The 26,958-nt window shown below is 38.6% G+C and overlaps 1 protein-coding gene across 1 annotated transcript in view; it reads left to right on the forward strand.

Annotated features, from left to right (window-relative positions):
• Window positions 1-24,469, forward strand: part of GLRA1 (glycine receptor alpha 1) — a 59,662-nt gene extending 35,193 nt beyond the window's left edge. The window contains exons 4-9 of the mRNA XM_026685905.2: window positions 5,390-5,613; window positions 9,158-9,240; window positions 10,334-10,471; window positions 11,105-11,319; window positions 13,528-13,674; window positions 23,980-24,469. Of these exons, the coding sequence (XP_026541690.2) occupies window positions 5,390-5,613; window positions 9,158-9,240; window positions 10,334-10,471; window positions 11,105-11,319; window positions 13,528-13,674; window positions 23,980-24,294 (1,122 nt within the window). The 3' untranslated portion in view covers window positions 24,295-24,469. The remainder of the gene's footprint in view (window positions 1-5,389; window positions 5,614-9,157; window positions 9,241-10,333; window positions 10,472-11,104; window positions 11,320-13,527; window positions 13,675-23,979) is intronic.
• Window positions 24,470-26,958: the final 2,489 nt, after the last annotated feature.

Genomic DNA, 26,958 nt, shown 5'->3' on the forward strand with positions numbered 1-26,958 from the left:
CCTCCAAAACCAGATGCCTCAGTTGCCCTGAGACAAAAATTATTTGAACACTCCACAACAAATGTAAACAAATGACCAAACTGACCAGTCTAGCCATCTGTCCAAACTCACCTCCCCAGGCTATCCCACATTAAGAAAAGTAATTGCTGAATCTTTTCTCACCAGCTGTTGATGTTCAATAAGAAAGGAGGAAAACAAAGCTAGGTGAATCCACTAGTTCTTCTCTTTAGTATGTCTTGTACACTATAAGTAAGGGCAGCATCATTTATCAGCATAGCGACTGAGAATAGATAAGGATTATTAGTGTGAGCAGCAAATTTTGTATAGGGAGTTTTCTGCTGGCTCAAGGATCAGTTGGTAGCATTTTTATTTGGCTAGATGGAACAGCCCTGTGTTCATCACTGTGTCTTGGCATCATTTTTATAATATACATTTATTTCATGTCTCACGTGAAATCAGCACAAGAACAAAACTGACCTGCCAGATCTTAGCAATTATAATTAAATAAGAAAAATACTATTTTGTTTTCAGGCCATTAGATCAATTACATTGATTTTCACTGACTGCAGCCATCACCGATTTTCACAAGCAAAAAAAGTGAGGGTGAGAGATCCATTTATTTGATTTGTTCAGGTAGCTGCTGTTGGCAGAGATTCAGGATCCGTTTACCTTTTCCAGGTTTTCCCATATCTTTCTATACTGACTTCTAACCTCTGCAACTGATTAGTTGTATATAAAGTTGATCACATTATTAGCTGCCTTCAGCAATTGAACCATTTTCTGAGAGACATCATACTTTTAGGAAGAAGAAATGGCTAATCAACTGGAACTTGGAAATGTGAGTTTATACTCACTCCTTACTCCTTGTAAATAGCAAAGAATATAATTTTCTTCATGCCCGTTCAACTGGAAGTGAGGAGCCATCAGTAGGAAGAAATTAGGCAGTGCCACTAGGACTGCAAAATTGTTCAGAATGAAATGAGACCTCTGAACTTTATCATAAATGCCAGATACACTAAATATGAAAGTATTTGCTAGTTAAATTTCAAATATACATTCCACAAACAAGAACCTTTGTACAATGCCTTCTGTATCAATGTAGATCCACATTTCTTCAAAAGGGTCCATTCTTTTTAAAATATATGAGGGTTGTGTATTGTATATCTGTACAGGTATTTCACTTCTGAGCTTAACCTGAAGGGAAAATGTCATAGCTTAGTTTGCATTAGAAGCATCTTTGTTCAGTATTGTATCTCTTGTTATTGCAATTACTAGATAACTGCCAAATGAGAAACAAACTGATTCTGAAAATCTCTAAAGCTAATTCTCATGCCCATAATCTCATCATCATCCTTTCCTTGTTTTCAGAATTTGGATACATTTCCAAATCTGCCTTAGAGAATCTTTTTCTTAAGCAGTCACAAGATCCTTTCCCCAATCTAATTTAGTACTCCACAAACTAAACTTAAATGTTTCCCAAATAGACAGTAATTCTAAGGCCCATTGACTTACATAAAGACAAAGAAAAGAGTCAGCAGGTTCTATATTAGTTAGCAATGAGCACACATATCATTGTTTCAGTATACATCTTTCCTTCATCATCAGCTTCTGACTCACTGTCTCGGGTCCTTCCAAAGAAGAGATGTACTAAATAAAACACATACATCCTAATCCTAACAATTAATTTGGTCAAGGGCAGTGAAAATAGTTTATGATCTGGTATTCCTCAAACCCATCAAAAATGCAAATGAAGGAAGGAACTGTGAAATTTTATTGCTTCTTTTGTTTATTAAATACCACCTGCTTCTTTTCTCCTCTGAGGCCGAGGAGGAAAGGGACAGATGGCAGAAAAGAGTCCCTGGGCAGACAAAGGAAGCCAAAGATGCCACCCATTGTCCAGGATAAAAGATTTTGGCTTCACCTGGCTTGGAGATGCTCAAGGGAGTTGTAAAGACATGAGATTAAGCAGCAGACATCATTCTCGGCAGAGTTGGTGAGACAAGCTCCAATTAAATTATGGAACAAGCCTATAAAATTTGCAGCACTGTCTGGTTTTGCAGTTGGATGGAGGAACCCCATAAACTAGTGAGCTATTTAGTAGCCTCTGAAACAAACCAATGGCAGTCATTAGGGAGGCATTGCCATGGAACAAAGGGGGATGACCAGATGGGCTTATCAGGCATCTTTGTGACTAAGCAGAAGTTATGATTCTTGTGTCATCCAAATGTCACTCAATTTGCCTTGATTTGTTACTTTAAACAGCTAAATTAGGCTTGGATCTAGATTATACTGGCAAACAAAGAGATAGGTAGAGAGGAGACATACGTAGATGGCCGCAGTAGCTGTTCAACTGACAACCAGAAAAAGCAATATGAATAAGCATAATGCAGGAAGCTATGCTGCTGGTAATTAAGCTCAGCCTACAGACACAAAGTATAGCCAACCACAAATCAAATCCAGGCAAACAGAGTAACAATTTGCAGGCAGTAATATACCAAAGCATTCACAGATTTGTACCCAGGTGTGTTGTTTTGCACATACCATCAAAATCTCCAATCAAAATCTCCAGCCAAACTTCACTAGAGGTAATTTGGAACTAATATTCCAGGACAAGACTTTCTGTTCCTAAAAGATCTTTTCTTACAGATTCTCATGTGGTTCAATATCTGGATCACGTTCAGCTGCCAGACATCACACATGGAAACGTGGGAGTCCCCCACTTTTTTTTTTTAATCTTGGACAGGAGCTCATCCACAGAGGCCATGACAAGCTGTGTCTAAATGCTTCTACAAATGCAACATATTTGTTCCACGCATTGACCCACCCAAATTCTTTTGAGAATATAAAATCCAGCATTCAACATTCAGACACATATTACCTCTGAATTATAGATATGATGTAGGTTAAAGTTCTGCTTGTACATCCTCAGAGAGAAAAGGTGATTTAGAGGCAATACGTAGGTTTTATATGAAGAATTTCGTACACAGAGTTTTTGATACCACTACTTGGTGCTCTCTGACCTTGGTTGTTTGCTTGCAGATATTTAATTTTCTGACTAGGTCTGTGGGGTTTGCACCTGTCAGATGCAAGGAATCAGGAATCAGGATAGAGTGCAAAAGTACTACAAATTTATTTCATGCTACCTATACACAAGAATCTGAACTACTAATAGTCAAGGCAAATTAGCACCAGATAAGAGTCAATAGACTTCAAGGAGGGCTGGGCTTAAGATTTTTTTTTCATGGGCATAGAGACTCCAAACTAATAATGGGTTTGACTCTACCCTCGGGCTCAGCCTCCTACATCTCCCTGTCTGTACAGAGTAGCTTGCCCTACCAGCGTTGATGGATATGTTCTTGATAATTTCTTCAATATAGTATTGTTTTCTGCTTGATTGTCTGATGTAAGTCCACTCCTCACTTATTTGTGGGAGAGAGTGGAATTTGATCCTTTGTTTCCTTTTTAGCATTTTTAAAAATTATTTATTTTTATTGGTTTGCAAATGTGGTTTAGTTCTGTGTATCTATTTGATGGCTGATTTGTCTGATTGCAAGTTTCCAGGAATTCCCTAGTGTTTTTGGTTTTCGTTTGGTCTAGGATTCTCACAGTTTCCCAGTTAAAACATTAGTTTCATAAACCATATGGAGCTACATATACTGTCTTCTGCTGAAACCTCTACTTATTGTTGTTGTCATTTTTAAAAACTGGAAAAGACCTCTTCTGAAACACAAAGACTCATAGCTAATCAGAATAAATTGTTTATTTATAGTAGGCAGCTTCCCAAAATTTAAGGCTATGGGCTTGTCTTCTTCCAAACAGGAATCATGTCTAAAATGATTATTAACAGTGAGTTAATCAAATGCATGGATAGTATTGACCAAATCAGTGTCTCTGAACTGGATTGCCCTGTATTTATGCACCAGAGGGGATTCACAAGAACTGGAAGAGAGAATGAGGGAGGACTCAGTCAAAAAGTCAGGATTAGCAGCAGCTTCAAATAGAATTGGAAAAACTCCAACGTGAAAATAGACCCCAGTTGAGTTTGGTACAAGTGTAGGAGAGGGTCAGAATTTTCAATGTCACTTTTGGGAGGAAAACTTTGTTCATTTCAGGCAAAGCAGAGACATTTCTGCTTTGAGAAAGGGTCTCCTGGCTGGGAGGAGAAGAATTTAGTTTTGTCAAAGCATGGGACAGCTCAGTGCTTGCCCATATATTGAGAGTTTTGCAGCAATAATTCAGCGCCAGAAAAATAAACACAGATGGCTGATGCTTCATTTAACATCTTTATGAACATAAGTAGATTTTACAAACCAGTTGTAGATTTCTCCCACATAGGGCAAACTCAAACAGAAACACATTGCAAGTTCAGAGCAGAGCTCCAGTCTTCAGCAAGCAAGCAAGTTAGTTTTCATCTTCAATAGACCAGCAGGCAAGCAAGAAGAGAGAAGCAGCTTCATCTCAATAGACAGACTCAGAGCTCAACATAGCTTCAGAGTCGCAGAGCTTAATATAGAGCCATACCTAAGCTACTGTTAGTTTCAGTTTCCAGCCTAGGTTAATTCTAGTTTCAGTTTCCAAAACAGTCCTCATTGGCTGATTTAGTTGCTATGCCTATTCATTGGCTGACCTTGTTACCAAACTCTATTCCAGTTCATGAATATACTCTGACACCATGCTAATCTTTTCTTACAGAAGTTTTGGCCAGGCAACTAATTCATTCTGCAAGTCAAGTCATTTCCTTCTTCAGTGACTTACCTTTTTCTTGATTGTAGAAAGTCGATCCCATAGAAAAGATAGGATTAATGGTAACCTTTTCATAAAGCTTCTGGGAAGATGTAGAATTACACAGTAAATTTAAAGAGGCACACTTCAAAGAAATCTTTAGAAATTATTGTACTTAAAGTTTATTATGCTAAGGATTCAGTGACATAGTCCTTTCAAGCACCATTATGCACCTTGAACACAGTATCATTAGTGCAATTTTGAAAGAGGAGGATTGATCAGTACATGGCCCTGAATAATGTTTTCTTCACATGGATGCACCCCAGAACTAGCTTACCCCAGAATGGCCTGAGCATTTCGGTATGAAGCAGGTATTATGGGCTACAACTGGTTACCCTGGCATGAACCTCTTGGCTATAGAGTTAAAAATAAATATAATTTTCTGACAAATATCACCAGCAGGGAAACTCGCAGAAGAAGAGCAGAATCCAATTGGTAGTAGTGAAGACCTAATATATGTGTGGAGGGAGGAGGTTGCTCATTCACCCTAAGCAGTCTTTTGCTATCCTTCATGCTCACTGAGCTTTGTGGATTATGGTGGGCTTTTTTTCCAGAGAGCTTTGTTTGGGCATTTACCAATCCTTTTGCTTTTCTTTCTTCAATGCAGGATTACAGAGTGAACATTTTCTTGCGGCAGCAATGGAATGATCCCAGGCTGGCCTACAATGAATATCCAGATGATTCCCTAGATTTGGACCCATCCATGTTGGATTCCATCTGGAAACCTGATCTGTTCTTTGCTAATGAGAAAGGGGCTCACTTTCACGAGATCACTACAGATAATAAACTCCTGCGGATCTCCAAAAGTGGCAATGTCCTATACAGTATCAGGTATGTTTCCTTTTAACAGAAGATAACAGAATAACAGAGTTGGAAGGGACTTTGGAGGTCTTCTAGTCTAACCCCCTGTTCAGGCAGGAAACCCTATACTATTTCAGACAAATCTCTTCTTAAAAACTTCCAGTGCTGGAGCATTCACAACTTCTGGAGGGAAGTTGTTCCACTGACTAATTGTTCTATCTGTCAGGAAAATTCTCCTTAGTTCTAGATTGCTTCTCTCCTTCATTAGTTTCTACCCATTTCTTCTTGTCCTGCCCTCAGGTGCTTTGGAGAATAGCTTGACTCCCTCTTCTTTGTGGCAGCCCCTGAGATATTGGAACACTGCTATGATGTCTCCCTAGTCCTTTTTTTCATTAAACTAGACATACCCAATTCCTGCAACCATTATTCATATGTTTTAACCTCCAGTCTCCTGATCATCTTTGTTGCACTTCTCTGCACTTTTTCTAGAGTCTCAACATCTTTTTTACATCATGGCGACCAAAACTGAATGCAGTATTCCAAGTGTGGTCTTACTAAGGCATTATAAAGTGGTATTAATACTTCACATGATCTTTATTCTATTCCTCTGTTAATGCAGCCAAGGACTGTGTTGGCTTTTCTAAATAAGATGTATAGGTGCTCCTCGACTTATGGCCACAACTGAGCCCCAAATTTATGTTGCTAAGCGAGACATTGGTTAAGTGAGTTTTCCCCTATTTTATGACCTTTCTTGCCATAGTTGTTAAGTGAATCACTGCAGTTGCTAAGTTAGTAACAGCCTTGTTAAGTGAATCTGGCTTCCCCATTGACTTTGCTTGTCAGAAGGTCGCAAAAGGTGAACACATGGCCCTGGGACATGGTAACTGTCATAAATATGAACCAGTTGTCAAACATTTGAATTTTGATCACCTGACTATGGGAATGCTGCAATGGCCATAAGTGTGATAAATGATCATAAGTCACCTTTTTCAGTGGTGTTGTAACTTCAACAAATGGTTGTAAGTTGAGGGCTACCTATACAATCTTTGTTGTTGTTAGTTGTGAAGTCGTGTCCCAGCCGTTATGATGCCATGGACAATGTTCCTCCAGGCCTTCCTGTCCTCTACCATCCTCCAGAGTCCATTTAAGCTCACACTGACTGATTCAGTGACTCCATCCAAGCATTAGGCTCTTCTCCAATGTGTCCCTATATAGTCTATCCTATCCTAAATAAGATATGGAATCAAGTTTGAGGCTCATCGTCCATTTTTAAAAGACTGAATATGTTCATTTTTGAAGTAAACTGCAAAGGGGTGGAATAAACAAATGATAATTAGGTTATCAAGTTTTAATTAGTTAGAGTATCTCCTTGGAAGCAAACTGAAAGTGCATTCTTCTTTACTTCTTTTATAAAAGTGGTATCCCATTTTGTCAGCTCCAAATCCTTTCTCAATAATTGTTCAGTATAATTAAATGCCCTTCATGTCAATACAATCATGTGGTGTATATGTATTAAAAGTTAGGCAGAGTTATATATATAGTTATACACTGAAGACTCCGTTCCATTTCCTGTACAGAAGGAGGTTTTATAAAAGAAAACAGCTATAGAATCAGCTCTGGTCTGATCCTGTAAGGTACTTCTTACATTTACACACACAAAAACACCCTAGTTTATCTACCTAGAAAGAAAAGGCCTGCTAGGTTCAATTATATTTACCCCTAAATATGCACTGGAGATTTTTAGCCATAGTCACACTCATCGAGTGCAGATTAATTAGGTCCTTAGTATTACAAAATTTCAAGTATATCCTGTTGCTTTATAACCGACACTTCAGTAAATTGCACCACTAAAATAATCAGCCATGCAAAGCAGACGAAAGACCATTTCTATCCCATACAATAGAAATTTTCTGCCAGTCTGGCACAGTTGGAGAATGTATAAATGGATCTTCCCTGCATTGGCCTATTACAGTCTAAAAGATGTTCAAGCTCGCTCTCCTTTGTTTTCAGAGGATTTTTTTTTAAAAAAAAGTAAGAAATGACAAATCACATAATGGAACCAGATAGATCTGGCTTTTTCCACCATCATTTCTCAACACAGTAATTTCTGGGTCATTGGATTTCCAATTTATGATATGTGAAGTGCAGTAAGTGGACTCATTTTAATTTAGAAATAATCCATTCTAGCCACCTCCAAACCTTACTTTGTCCTTTGCTGAAAGAATGCAATTAGGAACATGTACTTTTCTTGTTACATGCAGTAAAGAATGTACTGGCACCCTTTTTTTATGAACTTGGGTTCTGTTTGAATATTCCAGCTTGCTGAAGCCTGGCAGTGCAATCCCACAGTACAAAGGGGTCATTCCAGAGGTGGTATTCAGCAGGTTCTGACCAGTTCTGGAGAACCGGTAGCAGAAATTTGGGTAGTTTGAAGAACCGGCAAATCCCACCTCTGACTGGCCCTGCTCCCATCTATTCTCTGCCTCCCGAGTCCCAGCTGATCAGCTGGGTCTTCTTTTGTTGCCCTCGCGGAGCTGGAAAGCAAGTTAGTGGGGTGGGGAGGGAATGGGGATTTTGCAGTATCCTTCCCCTGCCATGCCCACCAAGCCATGCTACACCCACAGAACCGGTAGTAAATTTTTTTGAACCCCACCACTGGGTCATTCCCACTGGAACTCCTGGCTCATGTCACAAATGTCCTCCTGGGCCCAAGGGACAAAACAAATAACATTGTAATACAGAGAGGAAAATGGAGATGGCTTCAATTCAAACATCAGACACCAGACAGCATAACACTCATAGCCAGAGCTTGGGGAATTTAAAGCTTTAATTTATACAGTCATTTGAAATGTTTCCCAACTAACAAGAGGTAGCTATTAAAGTAACTGCCACCAAAGGTGACCTTCCATTTATTGTTTTACTCAGAAAGGTGAAAGTGAACACATCAATAAGTGTTCCCATATTAATGCTATCTGAAAAGTATACAGTGAAGTAAGACATGTGTTGGTTGGCACACTGAACGATTTAAGCAAAGAATGTGTTGGTAGGTCTCCCTAATTTTTCTCTTTCTTAATCCAGCGTTTATCTCCCACCTTTTGAAAGAAGAAGAATTGGGGACCTATTGTGTTAACAATTTGTAGCGATACTTCAAATCTTTCACACATTAAGCCACACCTAGAAATTGAGCATAGTGTTCTTGTGGTAGAAAACTGATTTTCCCCTTTTCAGCCATAGTAACTATGTTTTTTTTTTAGTACAGGGGGACTATTTTCTAATTGTCTAGGAATGAGAGCCCTCTATCATTATTCTAGTTTCAATTCTGGCCATTCTACTTTGATAAGTATTTATTTATGGAAGAGCAGATAAAAATAAAGGAATCATAAGAAATGAGAGGGAAGATGAAATGGAAACATGCTATATTTTCATAATAAGACTAGTAGTATCTAGATTGGTATATTTACCTTTCTCACCAGGCCTAAGATTGGCCTAAATATTTTAGCATAACATTGACACTGGCTTGTTATTCCTCAGCTAGAAATGGCTAGAAATAAGTCTTTCTCTCTTCACTTCACAGAATAACCTTGACCCTGGCTTGCCCCATGGATCTTAAGAACTTCCCTATGGATGTCCAGACATGTATTATGCAACTAGAGAGCTGTGAGTCTTGAAGTTTCTCCTCTAAAAAGTTGTCACTCTACATGGGAGCAAGTATGGATACTCATATACATGCCACATCATATTTTCAACTCCCTCAGTTACTATAAAGAGAGTGGAGGGAAGGAGAAAAAGCATCAGAGTGTTCTGATCCAACCAGGTTCCCAGAAAGCAAACACAGAAAAAGGCAGCAGCCCCCACGTTTCAAGGTTAATCACAAATGTTGTTCCTTTACAGATAAAAGGCTGCTTTCCAACAATTATCTCTGACAAGAAAGAGCCTTGCCAAGTTGTTTGTCAAGGCTGCCAAAAACCCAGAGATAAGAACTAATTTACAAGATTCATGAACTAAGATGTCCACCGGTTGCGCTAACAGCTTCTTTGCTGTCTGCAAAGAACTCTTTTTCAAATCTGGCTTTTATCCTCTTGAGGGAGGGGTCATTACCTTGCAGCCTTACTCCAGAGTCGCCTGTGCTGCTGTAATTGTTCTTTCCTCCAAGTAATCCTTTGTGCATGTGCACTTGGCACAGGCTCCTCGGGAACCTCATCACTGCTGCCAGCCCCCACAAACTCTGAAGGCAGCAGTCCACTCCCTGATGGTCCTGGCCCCTCATCAGAGTCATCACTCTCCTCAGCCATCTGCACCTGCTACTGGCTAACCACAACACTGAGCCACTTGTGTCTTCTGTGGAACACTAGGGGGATGAGGGCACATGAGACTCCAAAAGCCTTAGCACAACCTTAGAAGATTATCAAGTTGTAATATGACAGAAGGAGAAAATTATTAAATGGGGTAAATTCAGTTTTGCTCTGTTTTCCTCATCCACAACTCTTTGCACTGTGGCCCTTGGCATGTCATTAAAAAGCCAAATGTGTCCTTTAGCCTAATAAATATTACATACTCTTGTACATTGGGTAAGGAGAGGATAGAACAAACTGGAGTTGCTAAGTTTTTCCATTTTAGTGTAGCTTTACCAGCCCTATGTATACAGTACCAGTAGCTTGTGGTTTTAGTAAAACTAGTCTGTACTTCTGTTAATCTTGTCACCCATTGATCTAATCCATGCTGATTTTCTTTCCTGCTTTGGCCTCCACAGTTGGTTATACAATGAATGATCTGATATTTGAGTGGCAAGAGAAAGGAGCAGTGCAGGTTGCTGATGGATTAACCCTGCCACAATTCATCCTGAAGGAAGAAAAGGACTTGCGCTACTGCACAAAACATTACAATACAGGTTAGTGATGGCAGATCTACATTAAGCATTTCTCCATGGAAATTATCTAGACAGATTCTCATTCAGTCTTTTCAACCAGCCCTCTACCATTGAGTTAGCAATACCTCTAATGCAGCACTGCTACAGCTGTCTGATGCATTACAAAGAGCTAGTTTTTCTTCTGAACAGACTATCTTTTTTCATGAAGCGATGTGTGTGTGTGTGTGTGTGTGTGTGTACACACACACATACACACACACATCATTTCACAGTGCTTTACAGCCCTCCCTAAGCAGTTTACAGAGTTGCCCCCAACAATCTGGGTTCTCATTTTACCAGTCTTGACCTTGGAAGGATGGAGGACTGAGTCAACCTTGAGTCTCTCAGAATCAAACTCCTGGAGGGAACAGTGACTTAGAACTTAGAATAAAGAATAAAGCTTATCTACTACTAAAGAACAATCTTTCCCAGAACTAAAGCATGTTATGATGAACCCCACAGAAATCTCAGGTGTGGCACAGTCCTAAATGTGTCTCCAATCTTAGGAAGAACATGATCATCACAAAGAGAATTATCTAATGCTAAGAAAAAAATTTGTTCATGGTGGGTCTCCCTTAAGGTTCATTTTTTAATGAAGGTTCCTGTAATTCCTAGGCAAATTCACCTGCATAGAAGCCCGTTTTCATCTGGAGAGGCAGATGGGTTACTACTTGATCCAGATGTATATTCCCAGCCTGCTGATTGTAATTCTTTCCTGGATCTCTTTCTGGATCAACATGGATGCCGCACCTGCCCGAGTTGGTCTGGGTATCACTACCGTGCTCACAATGACCACACAAAGTTCTGGTTCTCGAGCATCTTTGCCCAAGGTAACAAATCATCCTTATAAAGAGCCAATGTTGAACCCTCTGTGCTGGAATAAAGTTCAGAAAATTTATAGCAGCAATTCAAAGGATTTGGAAGAGATGAAAGCAAAGATTCCCCACTGAGAACCTTAGATGAACCATTCCCAGTTCAAGTAGAAAATATTCATCAAAGTTGAAAATCACATGTTTGATAATACTTTTAGGGCATTTACTGCCATGTTCCCAATCTTCTACCCAAATCTAGCATATGGGCATATCCCTCCTTTTTATGGTTTGAAATGTGTATTTAATTCACTAGAAATTGATCTAGAATTATTCCAGTGCCCTTAATAATTAACATTTAGCTTTACTTGCACAATTGTCATTAGGAAAACAGCAGAAATATCCTAGCATTCTTCATAATTCTAAACCTGTAATTTATATATGCAGTAGAACTACAGAAAAAAAAAAGTATTAGAAAGATATAGCACAATTTGTTGCTTATTTGTTTTCATTTGTACTCCTAAGCCTATAGTTAAAAATATGCTCCCTTGAGGTTACTATGGTAAATACAATTTATCTGCAAGCAAGAGCAGGAAGAGAAACAGAAAAAATGTTTTAGCAAATACAGAATATTAGAATTTAGAAAATACAATCACTGTGTTTTATGAACATTGGATTTTTTTTTTCAAATACTAGAACATCAAAAGGCATCTGGATTTTCTTGTTTTTTCTTGAAGATGTTTCCCTTCTCATCCAACCAACTTCTTCAGCTGAGAACTGGAGAAGCTTCTTGGATGAAAAGCACAACATTCTCAAGCAAAATAACCAAGAAAGTCCAGTTGCCTTTTGAAAAAGCAGCTTTGGGACAACCATGACCTAGATGACTGTGAATCTCCATAGATACTAAAATATCATTTTCATTTGTATTATAAAATTCAATTACTGTGCTTTTAGAACAATTGCATTCATGAATCATGTTATTTAGAAAGGATTACTAGTTTAATAATAGTCATTAAACAGATTATAATACTAGTTTCTTCTTCCTCAACTGAGTTCACTGGCAAGTTCTCATTAATAATTATTTTTAGGAGAAAGGCAAGATGCAAGTTATGTACAATATTTATAAAGCAGTGTATAGTTCTTTCCTCGATGAAGGAACAGATGGGGAATCAGAGCAATCTCTGAAAGTTGATAGATTTTTGTTTTGTGGGATACTTAGTGCTCTCTGACCATGATGGTTTTCTTGCAGACATTTCATTATCAAACTAGGTAACATCATCAGATTTTTGTTCTACTCTGTCACTATCTTGTTAAGAAAACTTTTCTAATAATACCCTTGTAAGAACACTCTCCCTTATGATAGTATCAAATATTTTAGTTTCACCTTAGAAATCAACCTGCCCACCCACCCTCAATGTCTTTTAAAATGTGTTGACCTAAGAACCCCAATTTCTTCACCAAAGTGGTCTGCAAATAAAGTAACTCAAGCACAATTCCTGTTAGCTTCATGAATATTTCCATGGAGTTTCCTTAGCAACCATACAAAATGGTTTGCCATTTGCTTCTTCCAATATTTTTAATTTCCCAGTCCAGTCTGCTTAACTTTGAAAGCAAGACAGAGTCAGCCAGGAGCTACCATTTGAAGATACAAAGCAGGCTCTCAATCTTCCTAACAATAATTATATGGCAAGATCCAGAACTTTCCTCCAATGAGATTTAGGGTTCTAAAAATAGATACAAGAACAATATCAGAGGAAAGGAGGGGTTTTTTTTTTACCCCTTTCATTTGCAACAAAAACAGAAGTGGTTAAGAAGCAATAGTGTAAATGTGAATCATTGTGTAAGGAATTGGACCATATATGCAAAAGCTCCTGCAATCACAAATGTGTCAACAGAGAAGGTGAAATGACAGATATAATGCCTGTGTCCAGACATAATGCTAAGCCTTTAAGCATTTATACCTATGAGTTTCTGAACAAAGCCAAAAGTAAATATATCTTATTATGGCATAGCAATATATTTGAATTTCAGCTATCCATAGTGAAGCTTAGTGATTATTATATGGAAAGGGCAGTAGAGAGTTTACATCAAAGGGCAATGATTGTCAAGGACAGAGTTGTGTATTTTGAGTAAGGCCAGCTGGAGAATTTGGAATGTATTGTGTTGATGTTGTAGAGAGTATTTGAATGATACGCTACTAAGAAAACTGCATATGCTTTCCTCTCTCAGGTCTCCTATGTTAAAGCCATTGACATCTGGATGGCTGTGTGCCTGCTGTTTGTGTTCTCAGCCCTTCTAGAGTATGCTGCTGTTAACTTTGTGTCTCGGCAGCACAAAGAACTACTCAGGTTCAGAAGAAAAAGGAGGCACCACAAGGTAAGCAATATACAAGTCAAGACAAGTATTGTACGTTGAGCACAGCTGAAAGAGGTGGGTTGCAACACAAGGTCACCTGGTCAAAGGGGATACTGGGACCACTGCATTGGGCAGATGTAGTTTTAGCATGCCAGCTATAGGATGAACAGTATAATGTTTGAAGAGAGATCTGCTTTTCACAAGCTGCTGTTGCTGTTGCTGTTGCTGCTGCTGCTGACAAGTATTTGACAAGTATTTGGAAGCCAGAGTGAAATAAATCACTTGAGTACAGAATCAGTCAATATGTTCACATATTTACAAACATCCATCACTCCTCTTCAAATATGAAACTTCTCACTGAGGTCAGTAGATATCTTTTAAAGCTGTTCACTCTATAAAGGATAAAACACCTTTAATGGCTGAGAATATGCAGTCTTGGGCACAGAGGAAGTTGGGTGATAAAAAGCAAGTTTCAGAAGATAAAAGCCAGTTCAGTTGCTTGCTCTCCCAATTGATCAAAATAATTTTAATTTTGCCAATTCAAGAATCTATCTCTGAAATGGAAGTTCTCTCATTCATGTGTATGCATTGCTCCACGTACAATGACATCATTTATGGTTCATGCTGCTTGTTTCCTTGGGTGAGAGGCAAGGACACTTGTCAAGTCACATCACTGATGAGCCACTTCCATATATCCTAAAGGTAGGTGAAACTTACTATCTCACAGATCAAATGTCCTGTTACATTAATTTTTTTCCATTATATTATTCTGACTTAAATGGATTTTGTCAATGACTGACTTCAAGCTGAGCAAGATGAATTTAGAAAGTTTTTCCTCTCTCTGCCACTTCTGGTCAGAAATGCTGAAGTTTTTTATGATGGCAAATAGTATTTAAGAGACACATGTACTAAGTGTGATGTTCTGCAAGGTGTTGCAGTAAAATCCTAATCTAGTTTTTCTTTTTTGCCAATCCAAGCATAATAAAATAGGGAGCTGTGAGGTTTTTTTAATGTAACCAAGGCTGATAGAAAATATTTCACAGGAGAAATGGGGAAAGTATATATTTTTATTCTTCCCAATTCTCCTTAAATTTTTTCTCTCCTGTTTTTAAAGGATCAAGCATTAGTTGATGGGAAAAACATAGGAAAGCCCAGGAAACTTTCTATTCAGTAAAATTTATGGAGTGACATTTCATGGCAGACATCCTTTCCCTCTCAAGGGTATTCCTGTAAGTTGCTGGGGACCAAAAGAGCTTATATCTTTCTCCCTCCCCCTTATATAAGCCACTTCCTTTCTTCTCTCAACCATCATCAGGTGATACCTCCACATCCCAAATGTACATTCAGATCTGTGGGCTCCAAAACTGATAATTCTCACCAATAACTACAACTTCAACTTTAAGGATTGAAGACCACAAATCTAGAAGGCATCGAAATTAGAAAAAGTTTGTAGTCTTGAAGAATGCTTAGGAGGATTGTGAAGATATAGACACTAGTAATTGCTGTTTGACCAGCCCCAGAGGTGAAAAAACCTCCATTATGTTAGCATTCTATTAGAAGAAATCATTTGAATAAAACTGTAAGTTAATGTTGGAATAAGAGTAGATTCTGTTTGATTCAAGTGTGATTACTCAATCAACGTGCTTGGAAAATATGTTACAGAATAAGTAGAAGAAACCATTTCCAAAGAAACTTTAGGTTGTCGTCCTAAATCGATTTGCCACCATCACTGCATTATCCAGTTCACGATTTGTAACTTGACTGTTATGTGCTAGACCAGGGCTGTCAAACTCCCAGCCTCTATCATGCACTGGCCATGCCCACGCCCGGTTTAGCAAAGGGGGAAAAAGTCCCAATACATCATGTGACAATGGTGTGACGATGTGAGTTTGACACACCTGTGCTAGACAATAACACAGGCATACACAAAATGGGTGCTCTTTAGATCTGTGAGTCATACTGTTTGCTGAGAGAAGCGATTCATGAAGGTAAATTTAAACAAATAAAAATCGTATCTACATGGGGAAGAAAGGTATTAAAGACTTCTCTCCAAGTTATGTTCATGGAACTCCAATCTGTATATAACAATGACCAGATCAGGGAAAGAGGTGGCTAGAAGGCTGGGTTGACAATCTGCAATCTGCTGCCATCCTGCATAATTCAATACCCAACTTCCAAAATTCATATCAGGACAACATCTTTATTAACCACCCCAAACACGTTTTTAACCAGCAAAAAAAAGAATGATTGGCAGGGAGGATTTTTACAATGGACAATTACAGTTCCATTTAAGAACTCTAATATTTAACAATATATTGAGGTCTTCTCCCTTTTTATTTTAGGAACTTTCTGGAAGCTAATCCTGGAGAAACATATTGACTCACTAGCAGGCTATTAACAAGAGCTCATTAGCTGAGGCTGTCAGGGCCAAGTCACTGCTGCTCCATAGAAAAAGCCCTCCGTCTTGAATCAGCATAAATGCTGACAGTGGAAAAACAGGCAAGAAGTCACCGAATGGACCACCGGATGGTTTTATTTCCTTTGCATCACAAGTGGAGCTTAGAAAGTTGAGGGGTAATTACTTGTTACAGTGGGTTGTAGTGATAAATTCCCCACTGAGATTGTCCCATAGTCTCAATCCAGAAGCTCAGTCCTGGGCTCCCTTGAGTTCATACTTGTCAAGCCAGTGACAGTCTGGCTCTGGCGCAATTAAAATGTAGATTTCCATCCAATCCAGATCGTACATTTCTTCTTTTGTGTTACTGCCACCTGCTGGCAAAAGCAGAGGATTTTATTTTAGTATTTAGTATTTATTTGATTTGCCAGTTGCTTACAAGATACAGGTATAAGAATAAACATAGTTTTGAATACGTGAGATTGATACTTATAAGAAAAATAAAAAGAAACAATAGGACAAGGACGGTAGGCACGATTGGTGCACTTATGCACGCCCCCTACAGGCCTCTTGGGAAGGGGATGAGGTCAATAATAGACAGTCTAAGGTTAAAGTTTTGGGGGTTTAGGGAAGAAACCACAGAGTCAGGTAGAGTATTCCAGATGTTGACCGCTCTGTTGTTGAAGTCGTATTTCCTGCAATCAAGTTTGGTGCGATTAACCTTGAGTTTGTATCTATTGTTTGCTCTTGAGTTGTTATGGTTGAAGCTGAAGTATTCATTGACAGGTAGGACATTGCAATGTATTATTTTATATACTATACTTAGATCGGACCGAAGGCGGCATTGTTCTAGGTTTTCTAGGTCTAGAGTTTCAGGTCTGGTAGCATAAGGTATTCTGCAATGAGTAGAGGAGCGGAGAACTCTTCTTGTGAAATATTTCTGGACTTTTTCAATTGTGTTAATATCAGATACATGATATGGGTTCCAGACTGATGAGCTGTATTCAAGTATAGGTCTAGCAAAAGTTTTGTATGCTCTAGTTAGTAGTGTGATATTACCAGAGAAGGATTAGATTAACAACTCTTAATGCCTTTTTGGCTATGTAGTTACAGTGGGTTCTAGCACTTAGATCATTAGAGATGAGTACTCCAAGGTCCTTGACAAAGTTTAGATCCTCAACAAGCTCTTGATTATTTAGCTTGTATTTTATTTTCTGATTTATTTATTTTTTGCCAATATGTAAGACAGAGCACTTATTTGTTGAGATTTGAAGTTGCCATTTGATTGACCATTCTGATACATAGTCAAGGTCTTTTTGGAGGGCAGTAGTATTGTCTGTGGTGTTGAATAGCTTTACATCGTCAGCGAAGAGAACACAGTTGCTCTTAATATGATCACAGAGGTCATTTATGTAGAGTATGAAGGGAGTTGGTCCTAAAACACTGCCTCGGGGAACACCACTGTTGACAGGTACAGAATTTGATAGGACACTCCCAATTTTGACCATTTGTTGTCTGTTTGACAGGAATGCTTCTATCCAGTAATGTAGGTGTCCAGAGATACCATAAGATTTTAGTTTTAGGAGTAGTTTGTCGTGAACCACTGAATCAAAGGCTTTACAGAAGTCTGTGTAGATTGCTTTGCCCTGATCGAGTTGTGTAGTCCATATGTTTTTGCAGTGTAAGAGTTGCAGATTACAGGATAGTTTTTTTCTGAAACCAAATTGTTTATTAGAGAGTAGGTTGTTTGTCTCTAAGTGGAGGATAATGGATTGATTAATAATTGATTCCATGACTTTACAGGTGGTGCAGCATAAGGAGATTGGTCTGTAATTTTCAACTAGGCTGGGGTCTCCCTTTTTGAAGATGGGGATGACCGTGGCTTGTGACCATAGTTTTGGCAAGGAGCTGGTCCTGAAAGGTTTTTCAAAGATTATGCTTAGAGGTTTGGCTATGGCAGTGGATAGCTTTTATAAGAAGTAGACACATATTCCGTCTGGTCCAATAGATAGAGATGGTTTTAGATTGCGCAGTGCTTTTTCAACAATGTCTTCTGTAAAATCGATATGTATTAGATCATCGTAGTTGTCTGTGGTTTGATCCATTGCTGTTTACAAATACTGAGCCAAAGAAAGAGGTTTGCTTTGATGGTGTCGTCATTGCAGTCTTTGCCATTAGGTCCTTTCAGGGGTGGGATGGACCTTGAGTCTTTTAGTTTGTTGTTGGAATTTGTGCGTAGAAGGTTTTCCTCTTGTTTAATGTGATAATTAGTATATTCAGTTTTTATCTGGTGGCATAGATTTTTGTATCAGCTTTTGAAGTTGGCAACTGACCAGATTTGTGTTTTTGCCAAAGTGATCTCTTTTTGGATTGAAGCTTCCTTATTGTTATGGGTAATCTGTTTTTTCTGGTTTTTGTTATTGGTACATATAGTTTGATGGGTCTTTTGATTTCTAGTAAGAATATGTTGTAATGGTCTTCAACAGTTGTTGAGGTAATTCCCCGTTAGGAGAATGAGCGCATACAGGGAGACGTATTGAGAGTAGTGTTTGAATAATACACACACAGCACACAGATACACTGTACAGTAAATGTAGGTTTTTACTTTCGATAACGTTTAAGCAAAGTTCAAACAAGAGTCCAAAGTCATTCACAGGTAAAATCAGGCAGTTTTTCAGTCCAGGGATAATCCAATAACAAAGTCCAGTGTCAAAAACAGTTCAGTAACAGACTTACATCAAATCCAAGAATAACAGTCATTAGAAGGAACGGCAAAACTCTCCAACAGAAGGAAACAGAGACTCACTTAGACTTCTTCTGAGACTAAGACTAAAGACTAAACAACCCAGGTTTCTGGCTCCATCTTATGGCTGTTTGAGAAACCACACCCAATGACAGTTTTGTGTTTTCTTAAAGATACAGTATTAAAATGTCTATCCTGGTTTATAGATTTCGAACCCAAATAGCTGTTAGGTGACTTACATTCCTAACAACAGTATTGCATCCAGTGAATAGAAATTGCCAATCAAGGGAAGATAGATTGTTGATTATAAGGTCATAGTTGCCTTTTTTGAAGTTATAATTGGGGATTTTGTCATTGTGATGATTTTTGTGTGGACGTATGTTGAGACAAAAGTCAATCATGTTGTGGTCACTGTGGGAAAAGGGTTCTTTAATTTGTATTCCATAAATTGAATTCAAACTATTACAGAAGATGAGATCGAGGCAGTTGTTAAGCTTAGTATTGTTGGTTACTAGTCCCAGATTTGTTACAGCATTGTAGAAGGGTTCAGTTGTACATTCGTTTAGGGTCCAGTTAATATGAGGTAGATTGAAGTCACCAAGAAAGATAAAAGTGTGTGGGCAGGATGCTGCCCATGTCAGTAGTTTATTTAGCTTGTTTACATGTTCAATGTCATAATCAGGGGCTCTGTAACATAGTAAGAACCGAAATGGAATATTTAAGGTCAGTTCACAGATAATGGTCTCAGGAAGAGCAAGCTCTTGGGTAACTTGGATGTTTTTTAGATGTAAGGACTTTTTATAGAAGATAGCAACACCACCTACTCTATGGATTTCACGATAGGATCGGTAAACATGATAGTCTCTTACTGAGGTAATGGAGTCAGGGAGAGATGCGTTGAGCCATGTTTCACAGACAAATATGATGTCGAATTTAGCTGTATTTAGTAAGAGGAGAAATTCAGGTATTTTATTTATAAGGCTTCTTGCATTGAGTAGCTTGCATTTAAGGCCAGTTGTAGTTTGAATTGAGGTAGTTGGGGGCGTGCGTGCCTAGTCTTGGGTGATGGTGGATTGGTTTTATTTTAAATGGTATGAAGGTGAGGAAGTGCCAAGTCCCATCCCCTCCCTTTTCTTAGCTCCCCACTTCATTTTTTTCAGTATGTGGTAATTTTCACCACTTCATCTCCCTCATAAATTAAAATGGCAAAAGTCACTCCATAATTTGATAACCCACATTTTTCTGTGTCACTGTAATCTAAATATGGCCATTTAATAAATTGGAATATTTCTTCCTAGACTGATAACAAAATTGAAGACATAATAGTTGGATGAACTCCTGACTTCCTTTTACCCTAAACTTGATTAAGGACACATAGTATCCTTGCATGGAAATAGTTCAAAGGAATATATATATTATAGAGTTATTAAAGTACTTAAAAGTTTCCCAGAATTGTGTGGGGTTCAGGAGGATAGGATTCCTGCTATAATTTTTCTTTTACTCAGTTTCTCAGTATCTATTCTTGTTTTCCACCAGTTCCCTAAGAAGAGAAATAGTAGAACAGTGGTGGCTAACCTTTTTGGGCTCCTGTGTCAAAAATTGCACGTGCCCTAGCACGCACGCACTCACATGCCAGCACCCAGAATGCAATGGACACCCCCCCCTTCCCAGGCCCCTTGCGTATGCACGTGCAATCCCCCTCACCGCCACCCCCTTACCCGCACTGTGCCTCACCGCTGATTTTTTTCGGTTGGTTTGAGGCCTTTTTCGGCCTCCCAGAGGCTTGGAAAAAGCCTCTGCAAGGCTTTTCAGGCCAAATTATAGGCCTGTTTTGTCACTTCCAGTATTACAGGAAAAGGCCTCAAACCAACCAAAACAAATCAGTTGTGAGGCGCGCGCGCATGCGCAGTGAGGTTAAGTTTGCCTGCAGCTTGCGTGCCAGCACAAATGGCTCTGTGTGCCACTTGTAGCACGCATGCCATAGGTTCGCCATCACGGTAGTAGAACAATAAAAGCATACCTAGAAACAGGGAATACTACTTTAAATATTAAAAATTATTATTTCTTTTCCCTAGTACTTGAAGGTTCAGTTCCATTATTATTAACCAATAGAGTTAGGGAGAATACAAAACATGGTAGAAAATGTTACTGATAACATTTTCTTCCAATATAATCAGAGGCAGCAAACAGAGAGCATACATAGAACCGGTTATATGTCTGCTGCTGTTTTGGCCCACCCACCCACCCGGGCTTTTACCTGACCTTTATTTCCTGCTTTTTCAACCGCAGCTGCTTTGCGTGACACAGCTGCAGTTGAAAAAGCAGGAAAATGGGGCTTTTCCAACCGTTGCGCACTTACACGCAGCACTGCTCAGCTGTCCGGGCAGCTCAGCAGGTCGTAAAGTGCACTCGCGCACGCGACGCAGAGCAACAGAATCTGTAGTTATACCGGTCAGATCCCATCCCTGAATATAATGGAAACAAGACCTTGAAAAGCACCAAAAATATTAGATGTCCAAGAGAACATTTCAGAAAAGCTTTTGTATCACCCAGTGCGGGACAACTGCAGAATCTTAACTTTTGTTGTTGCATAACAAATTACTTTTTTTTAATTTGGGGATGTCAAATGTCCATGTCCCAGTACTTGAATGTTTCTCCAATAGCACTTTGAATCCCATTTTTCAGACATTTGCCAATTGAAACAAATGAATGAAAATATCAGCCATGGTTCCTTGCGTTAGGTTGATGTGAAGCTGTATAAAGGGAAAGAATGGGTAGATTAAAAAAAGAGGTTGGTTGGCTCTTGGGAGTGCTAGCACCAGAAGGAACTGGAAGCCCACAAGATATAGTTAGGGACTCACAAACCTGTCTGCTTCCAAGACAACTGACAAGTTTTTTTTTTTCAGGTAAACCCCATGCCTTGCAGCTAATGCTATATTATTCAAAGCTTCATACAGCATTATTTGTTCAAACTACCAATGTATTCTGAACAACATTCATACATCTTTGCTGTAAACGTGTGGCTGTACAACTCATCCATAGTATGCAATATGAAAAGCGAGGCCATTCTTAAAAGATATTCTACAAAGAAAAGCTTGAAAAGAACCATATATAAAAGTCTGGCTGTATGGCTCAGAAGTAAAGTCCAGAAGAAAGAGTAACTAATGGCCACGAGAAATAAGAAATCAGAACACTTTTTATTCTGAAATACTCTAGAGTTACAATTTGGAAAAATTGTATTTCATCCAGGAATGTTGATATGTATATATTCCACATGTAGTTATTGCTATATGAACACCCCCCCACCCAAAAAAAATAGAAGCTTATATCTAAGGCAAGAATTACTGGAGTTGTTCAGTATTCTGTATTAAGCATCCTTCCAGTGCCCAATTCAAACCCACTGGGTATTTTTTTTTATTTTGATTTAGCAAATAGTTTCTTCCCAGCAACTCTACCCATGAAACAAAAAAACAATGCCTTACTCTTGAGTCTCTTTGGCGATTTGCAAAAATTACAGAAATCCACAAATAGTTTTTTATACTTAAGAAAATCATTACTAAAAGGAAGAAAAGAACTAAATCTGCTATCTAACAAGTAATCTTCATTATCTGTACTTCATTAAAACCTTGAATGGTCCAGAATTGTTCTGATTGTTTGGACTGACTACAGTCTCTCTTACTCATTCCCAGCTTCTGTCTGGTTGTATTTACATGTTTATTCTCCTATAGTAGTTATTGTTTACCTGACGGCCTAGGAATCATTATTAGTGTGTGTCTTTTTCTTGAATCAGTATTTAGTGAGGTATCTCCACCTTCCTTCCCACATACATCCTCACAGAACTCCTCTGATTACAATTCACTGAATTTAAGGCTTGGAAGCCAGTGGAGTCCCACCTGTAGTCCCCAGATTTCCTCTCAATATGCAGCTGAATGTCAATTGGGAAGGTGTCACAAAAATGCTTTTCCAAAAGGCAACTGGGCTTTCTTCATTTTTTTTTCTTTTGTTTCTCATCCAAGAACTTTCAGTTCAGAATTGAAAACTTTGAAAATATTTCACTTCTCATCCAAAAAACCTTCAGTTCTGAACTGAAGGTTCTTAGATGAGGAACAAAACATTTTCAAAGAAACCCCACACACACACACACCCAAAAAAGTCTAGTTGCTTTTTAGAAAAGCACCTCTGGGACAACCATGACCTGGATGATGGAGAATATCTATAGACAACTGGGATTGTTACTCAAAACCAGTGGCACTGTTTCTTGTTTTGAGGTGGAAAAGAGGAATTTTTAAAAAGGTGATGTAGCAACTAAAATATTCTTGATTGATTAAGTACTGTCAAGTCAGTGTTAACTCTTGATGATTAAAAATAGATTTTTTTTTCTTCCCAACCTGGCCCTTCAGCTCTTCTAGCAGTATACCAATTGTCACTGTCATTGGGTCCATTCACTTTGCTGCTAGTTATCTTCCTCTTCTTCTCTCTTTCCACTTTCCTGGACTTTTCCAGGCAGAATAATCTGAATTCCATTCTGAAAAAATAAAGGAATGCCCACCTATGGACACTTCCCACCAAAACCCAGGGAAAAGTTCAAATCCCAGCTCTGCTTCCATGCATGATCCTGCCCATCTTTTCTCTTAATTGCAAATCCTGGGGCCTTTGCCTCAGGCCTTTGCTTCCTAACTTTAAAAAAGCATATTCAGTAGCTGCTCCAAAAGTGCCTCGCCCAGTTTTAGGTTTGTGGAAAACAACATGGAAAAAGAAACCCCAAAGAACATCCTGAAGGGCAGGAGTACGTTTTCCCTATTAAACAAATCCCTCGTATGGATATCTTTTAAACAATGAGCCTTTTTTGCTTAAAGTCCATGCAACTCTATAGCAGGATTGATGGGATGACTTTGACTGGAAGAGTTCCATGGAGCCCCCTCCTTCCGGGCAAGCCAAATGTAAAGGTCTGGATGGGGAGGAGGAGGGGCAGAAGCAAAACAGGGGATATCCAGTTAAGGAAATAGAAGGATTTGTATGCCAAAGGGATCCCCTGCTTTGCCTCTGTGCATTGAACTGCACCCATCTATAAGGCTGGTCTCTCCAAGGAAGGCTTGTCCTTCACAACCAAAGCATTGATGCATATCCCCAATTCCTGGCAGGGAGCCTTATAGCCAGGGTGCATTGCCTATATCTTATTTTTAAGTAGAGCCCTATGTTTAATATATTTCAGGAGGATGACACTGGAGAAGGCAGGTTCAATTTTTCCGCTTATGGGATGGGACCCGCCTGCCTGCAAGCCAAGGATGGCATCTCAGTCAAAGGAGCCAACAACAACAATACCGCCAACCCAGCGCCGCCCCCTTCCAAGTCTCCCGATGAGATGCGCAAGCTTTTCGTTCAGCGAGCCAAGAAAATAGACAAGGTCTCGCGGATTGCCTTCCCCATGGCTTTCCTCATCTTCAACATTTTCTACTGGATCATCTACAAGATTGTCCGAAGGGAAGATGTACACAAGCCATGAGTGGGAGGTGTTTGTATGCACAGTTCCAATGGGATAGATGAGTGTGACGAAGGCAAGCTAAATGGTTACTCTATACACACCATGTGCAATAGCAATGCAGTGATGCATGAATTTAAGAATGTGGCAATATCTATTTTAAAAAAAAAAGTGGGTGACTTTTAAAAATATTATACAAACTGAGGGATAACTAGGGTGGGTGGGCAACGGGATGAAAGCTTTCAAACAAAAACCTTGAGGTGGGGAGAGTATAAGAAAGGCAAGCTATTTTACAGTGCAACAAGATTTAGGATTGCTATAGCAGCAGTCCAAGCAGTGTAATATATTAAATATATATTCATGCTTAACTATAATGCAAAAACAGAAGAAGAAGAAAAAAACAAAACCTTTTTTAGCCTATTAACAGCTTAGATTCTAAAGCCAATGGAATGATTCGTGATTCCATGTGCGAAGAGGATTGCAATTACGCTTCAACCAAACTCTTGCTCTATAAGGCCATACCAATTCCAAGCAAGCACCCGGCGGAAAAGGAAAAATAGCAAAGAGAGAGAGAAAGCAGACAATGGTGAACTGATCCCATGCTGCTCACGTAGAGTTTGAAGATGGAATGAGTTGTCTTGAGGGATTTTAAAAAGATCAAACTCCACTGGAAGGGTCTGAAAAGTGCTGCATATTGAAAGGCAGTCACTTTACAACTAAAGAAAACCCCTTTCTTTGGAAAATGGTGCAAAGAAGAATGTTAAAATCACTCCATGGAAACCGTCTAAAATTATGATCTGTACTGTAGTCTCTTTTGGAAAAAGATGGGAAAAAATTAGAAGAAAAAAAAGTGTAAAATGTTGGCTGTTGAATTGCTAAGGGCAAAGAGGTGTCTTTCAAACATAAATGCCCAATCACAACTCATTCCTATTGACTTATGTTGGATTTTCCCAAGATCACTATCATGGTACAAGGCTTCAAAAATATGTGTAATTCCTTCAAGTGACAAGAACACAAAAGAAGTAGCGACTATGAGTATTAAGGCTTTAAACATAAACCCACATAAAGAAAATATTTCTGCACATCAGGCAAGAGGAAGAAATTATATGAGTGTATGTAAATAAATAAAAAACAGAAAATTAATTTTAATTAGAAAATCTGGGAAGGGGGATGGGACAGAACAATATATATATATATAGTGATAGATAGAAAAGATAACCATTATTTTCTGACATTTCATAGCATAAGTGATATTCAAGTGGGATTGCTAGCCCAACTATATTTTTGTAATTCTCTTCGGTGCTGCAATGAGCTTTCATGGCTAGGGAGACACACATGAGATTTTTCTGAACTCCCCTGCAATTTGGCAGTTGTGGGCGTTCTCTGCTCCCTACTGATCCGATTAATGCAAATTGCAGAGGAGGTGAAACAGTCATCAAAGTTTACATGAACTGGGGAACTGACAAGCTCCACAGGAAAAGTTGAAACTGGTGTTGAAGCCCTCAATAGTAGCAGTATGCTTCACGTTCCAGGTGGGGATGGATGAGCAGAAACAGAAAGTGTGTGTGTGTGAATGTGTGAGTGTGAATGTGTGAGTGTGTCTGTCTGTCTGAGTGTGTCTTGTCTGTCTGTGTGTATAAGTGGCATATATGTATAAGTAATTTCCCAATATTTGCACTTTAGAAAGTTGTTGTTTAAAAGGGAGATTGAGAGTCAACATGTAGAAAGACAATCAGCCCATATTCAAATACTAGAACATCATAACCAGATCAGCACATTACTGTCTCCCAGGTTAAGGAACTGAACAACATAAAACTTATGTAAGCAATGCCACTGTTTTTCCATAGCCCAATAAAGTGAGGGCATCATAGATACATACATAGAGATAGGTTTATTCGTCTCTAGACCTACATGCACCTTTAAACCTATATTTATTTGCTTGGACTATAACTATATATATGGCACTTTTAAGCACTGATTTATATGCCTAGACATATATATGGTTCAATTAAAATGTACATTATAAATTATACCCTTATTTTATGTTTTTGCTAGAGAAAACCTCAGTTAAATCTAATGTGTGTCACAGGTGTCATAATTGTGGAGGTATTAGAGAAATATTGGGTAAAGATTTTCACAAAATATTTGATTTAATTGATTTACAGTGCCAAGCATTTCCAGAACTGGGGCATTCTTAATCAAGCAAATAAATCCTAGTTTTTAACAGCATAATCTCGGCCAGACAATCTATGGGTTTTGAAACAAATTATTAGCTCCAAGGGCACCAAGAATAAATTATTCTAATTTAAAAATTATCTCTCTATATTATATACCTGAACTTCCAGCCAACTTATGGAGGCATACTTATCAAAGTTCTGATAAGCTCCATTTAATTAGTCTTCCCTAATCTGCTGATATAATATCTGTTGCTTTCTAAAATTCTCAGGCATTAGCCAAATTGACTAGAATATTGAGATTTGCAGTTCTAACAAAAAAAAGGCTGTTTGTAAAAAAAAAAAAAGATACTTTCTAGTCAGGACTGATGCAAGTAGACAGGAGAAAGATTCAGAAAGTTTAAACAAATTTCACTTGAAGCTTTACCTTTGGGACAATAGCCTTTAAGGCTCCAATAGCTATATCAATGCCTTCCAATCCAAGCTGTTTACACTTAGGATTTCTTTACCAACC

The sequence above is a fragment of the Notechis scutatus genome, chromosome 2 (genome assembly GCF_049901735.1).
Source record: "Notechis scutatus isolate UNSWTSFEM ecotype Mainland chromosome 2, rNotScu1.2, whole genome shotgun sequence".
Lineage (NCBI taxonomy): Eukaryota > Metazoa > Chordata > Lepidosauria > Squamata > Elapidae > Notechis > Notechis scutatus.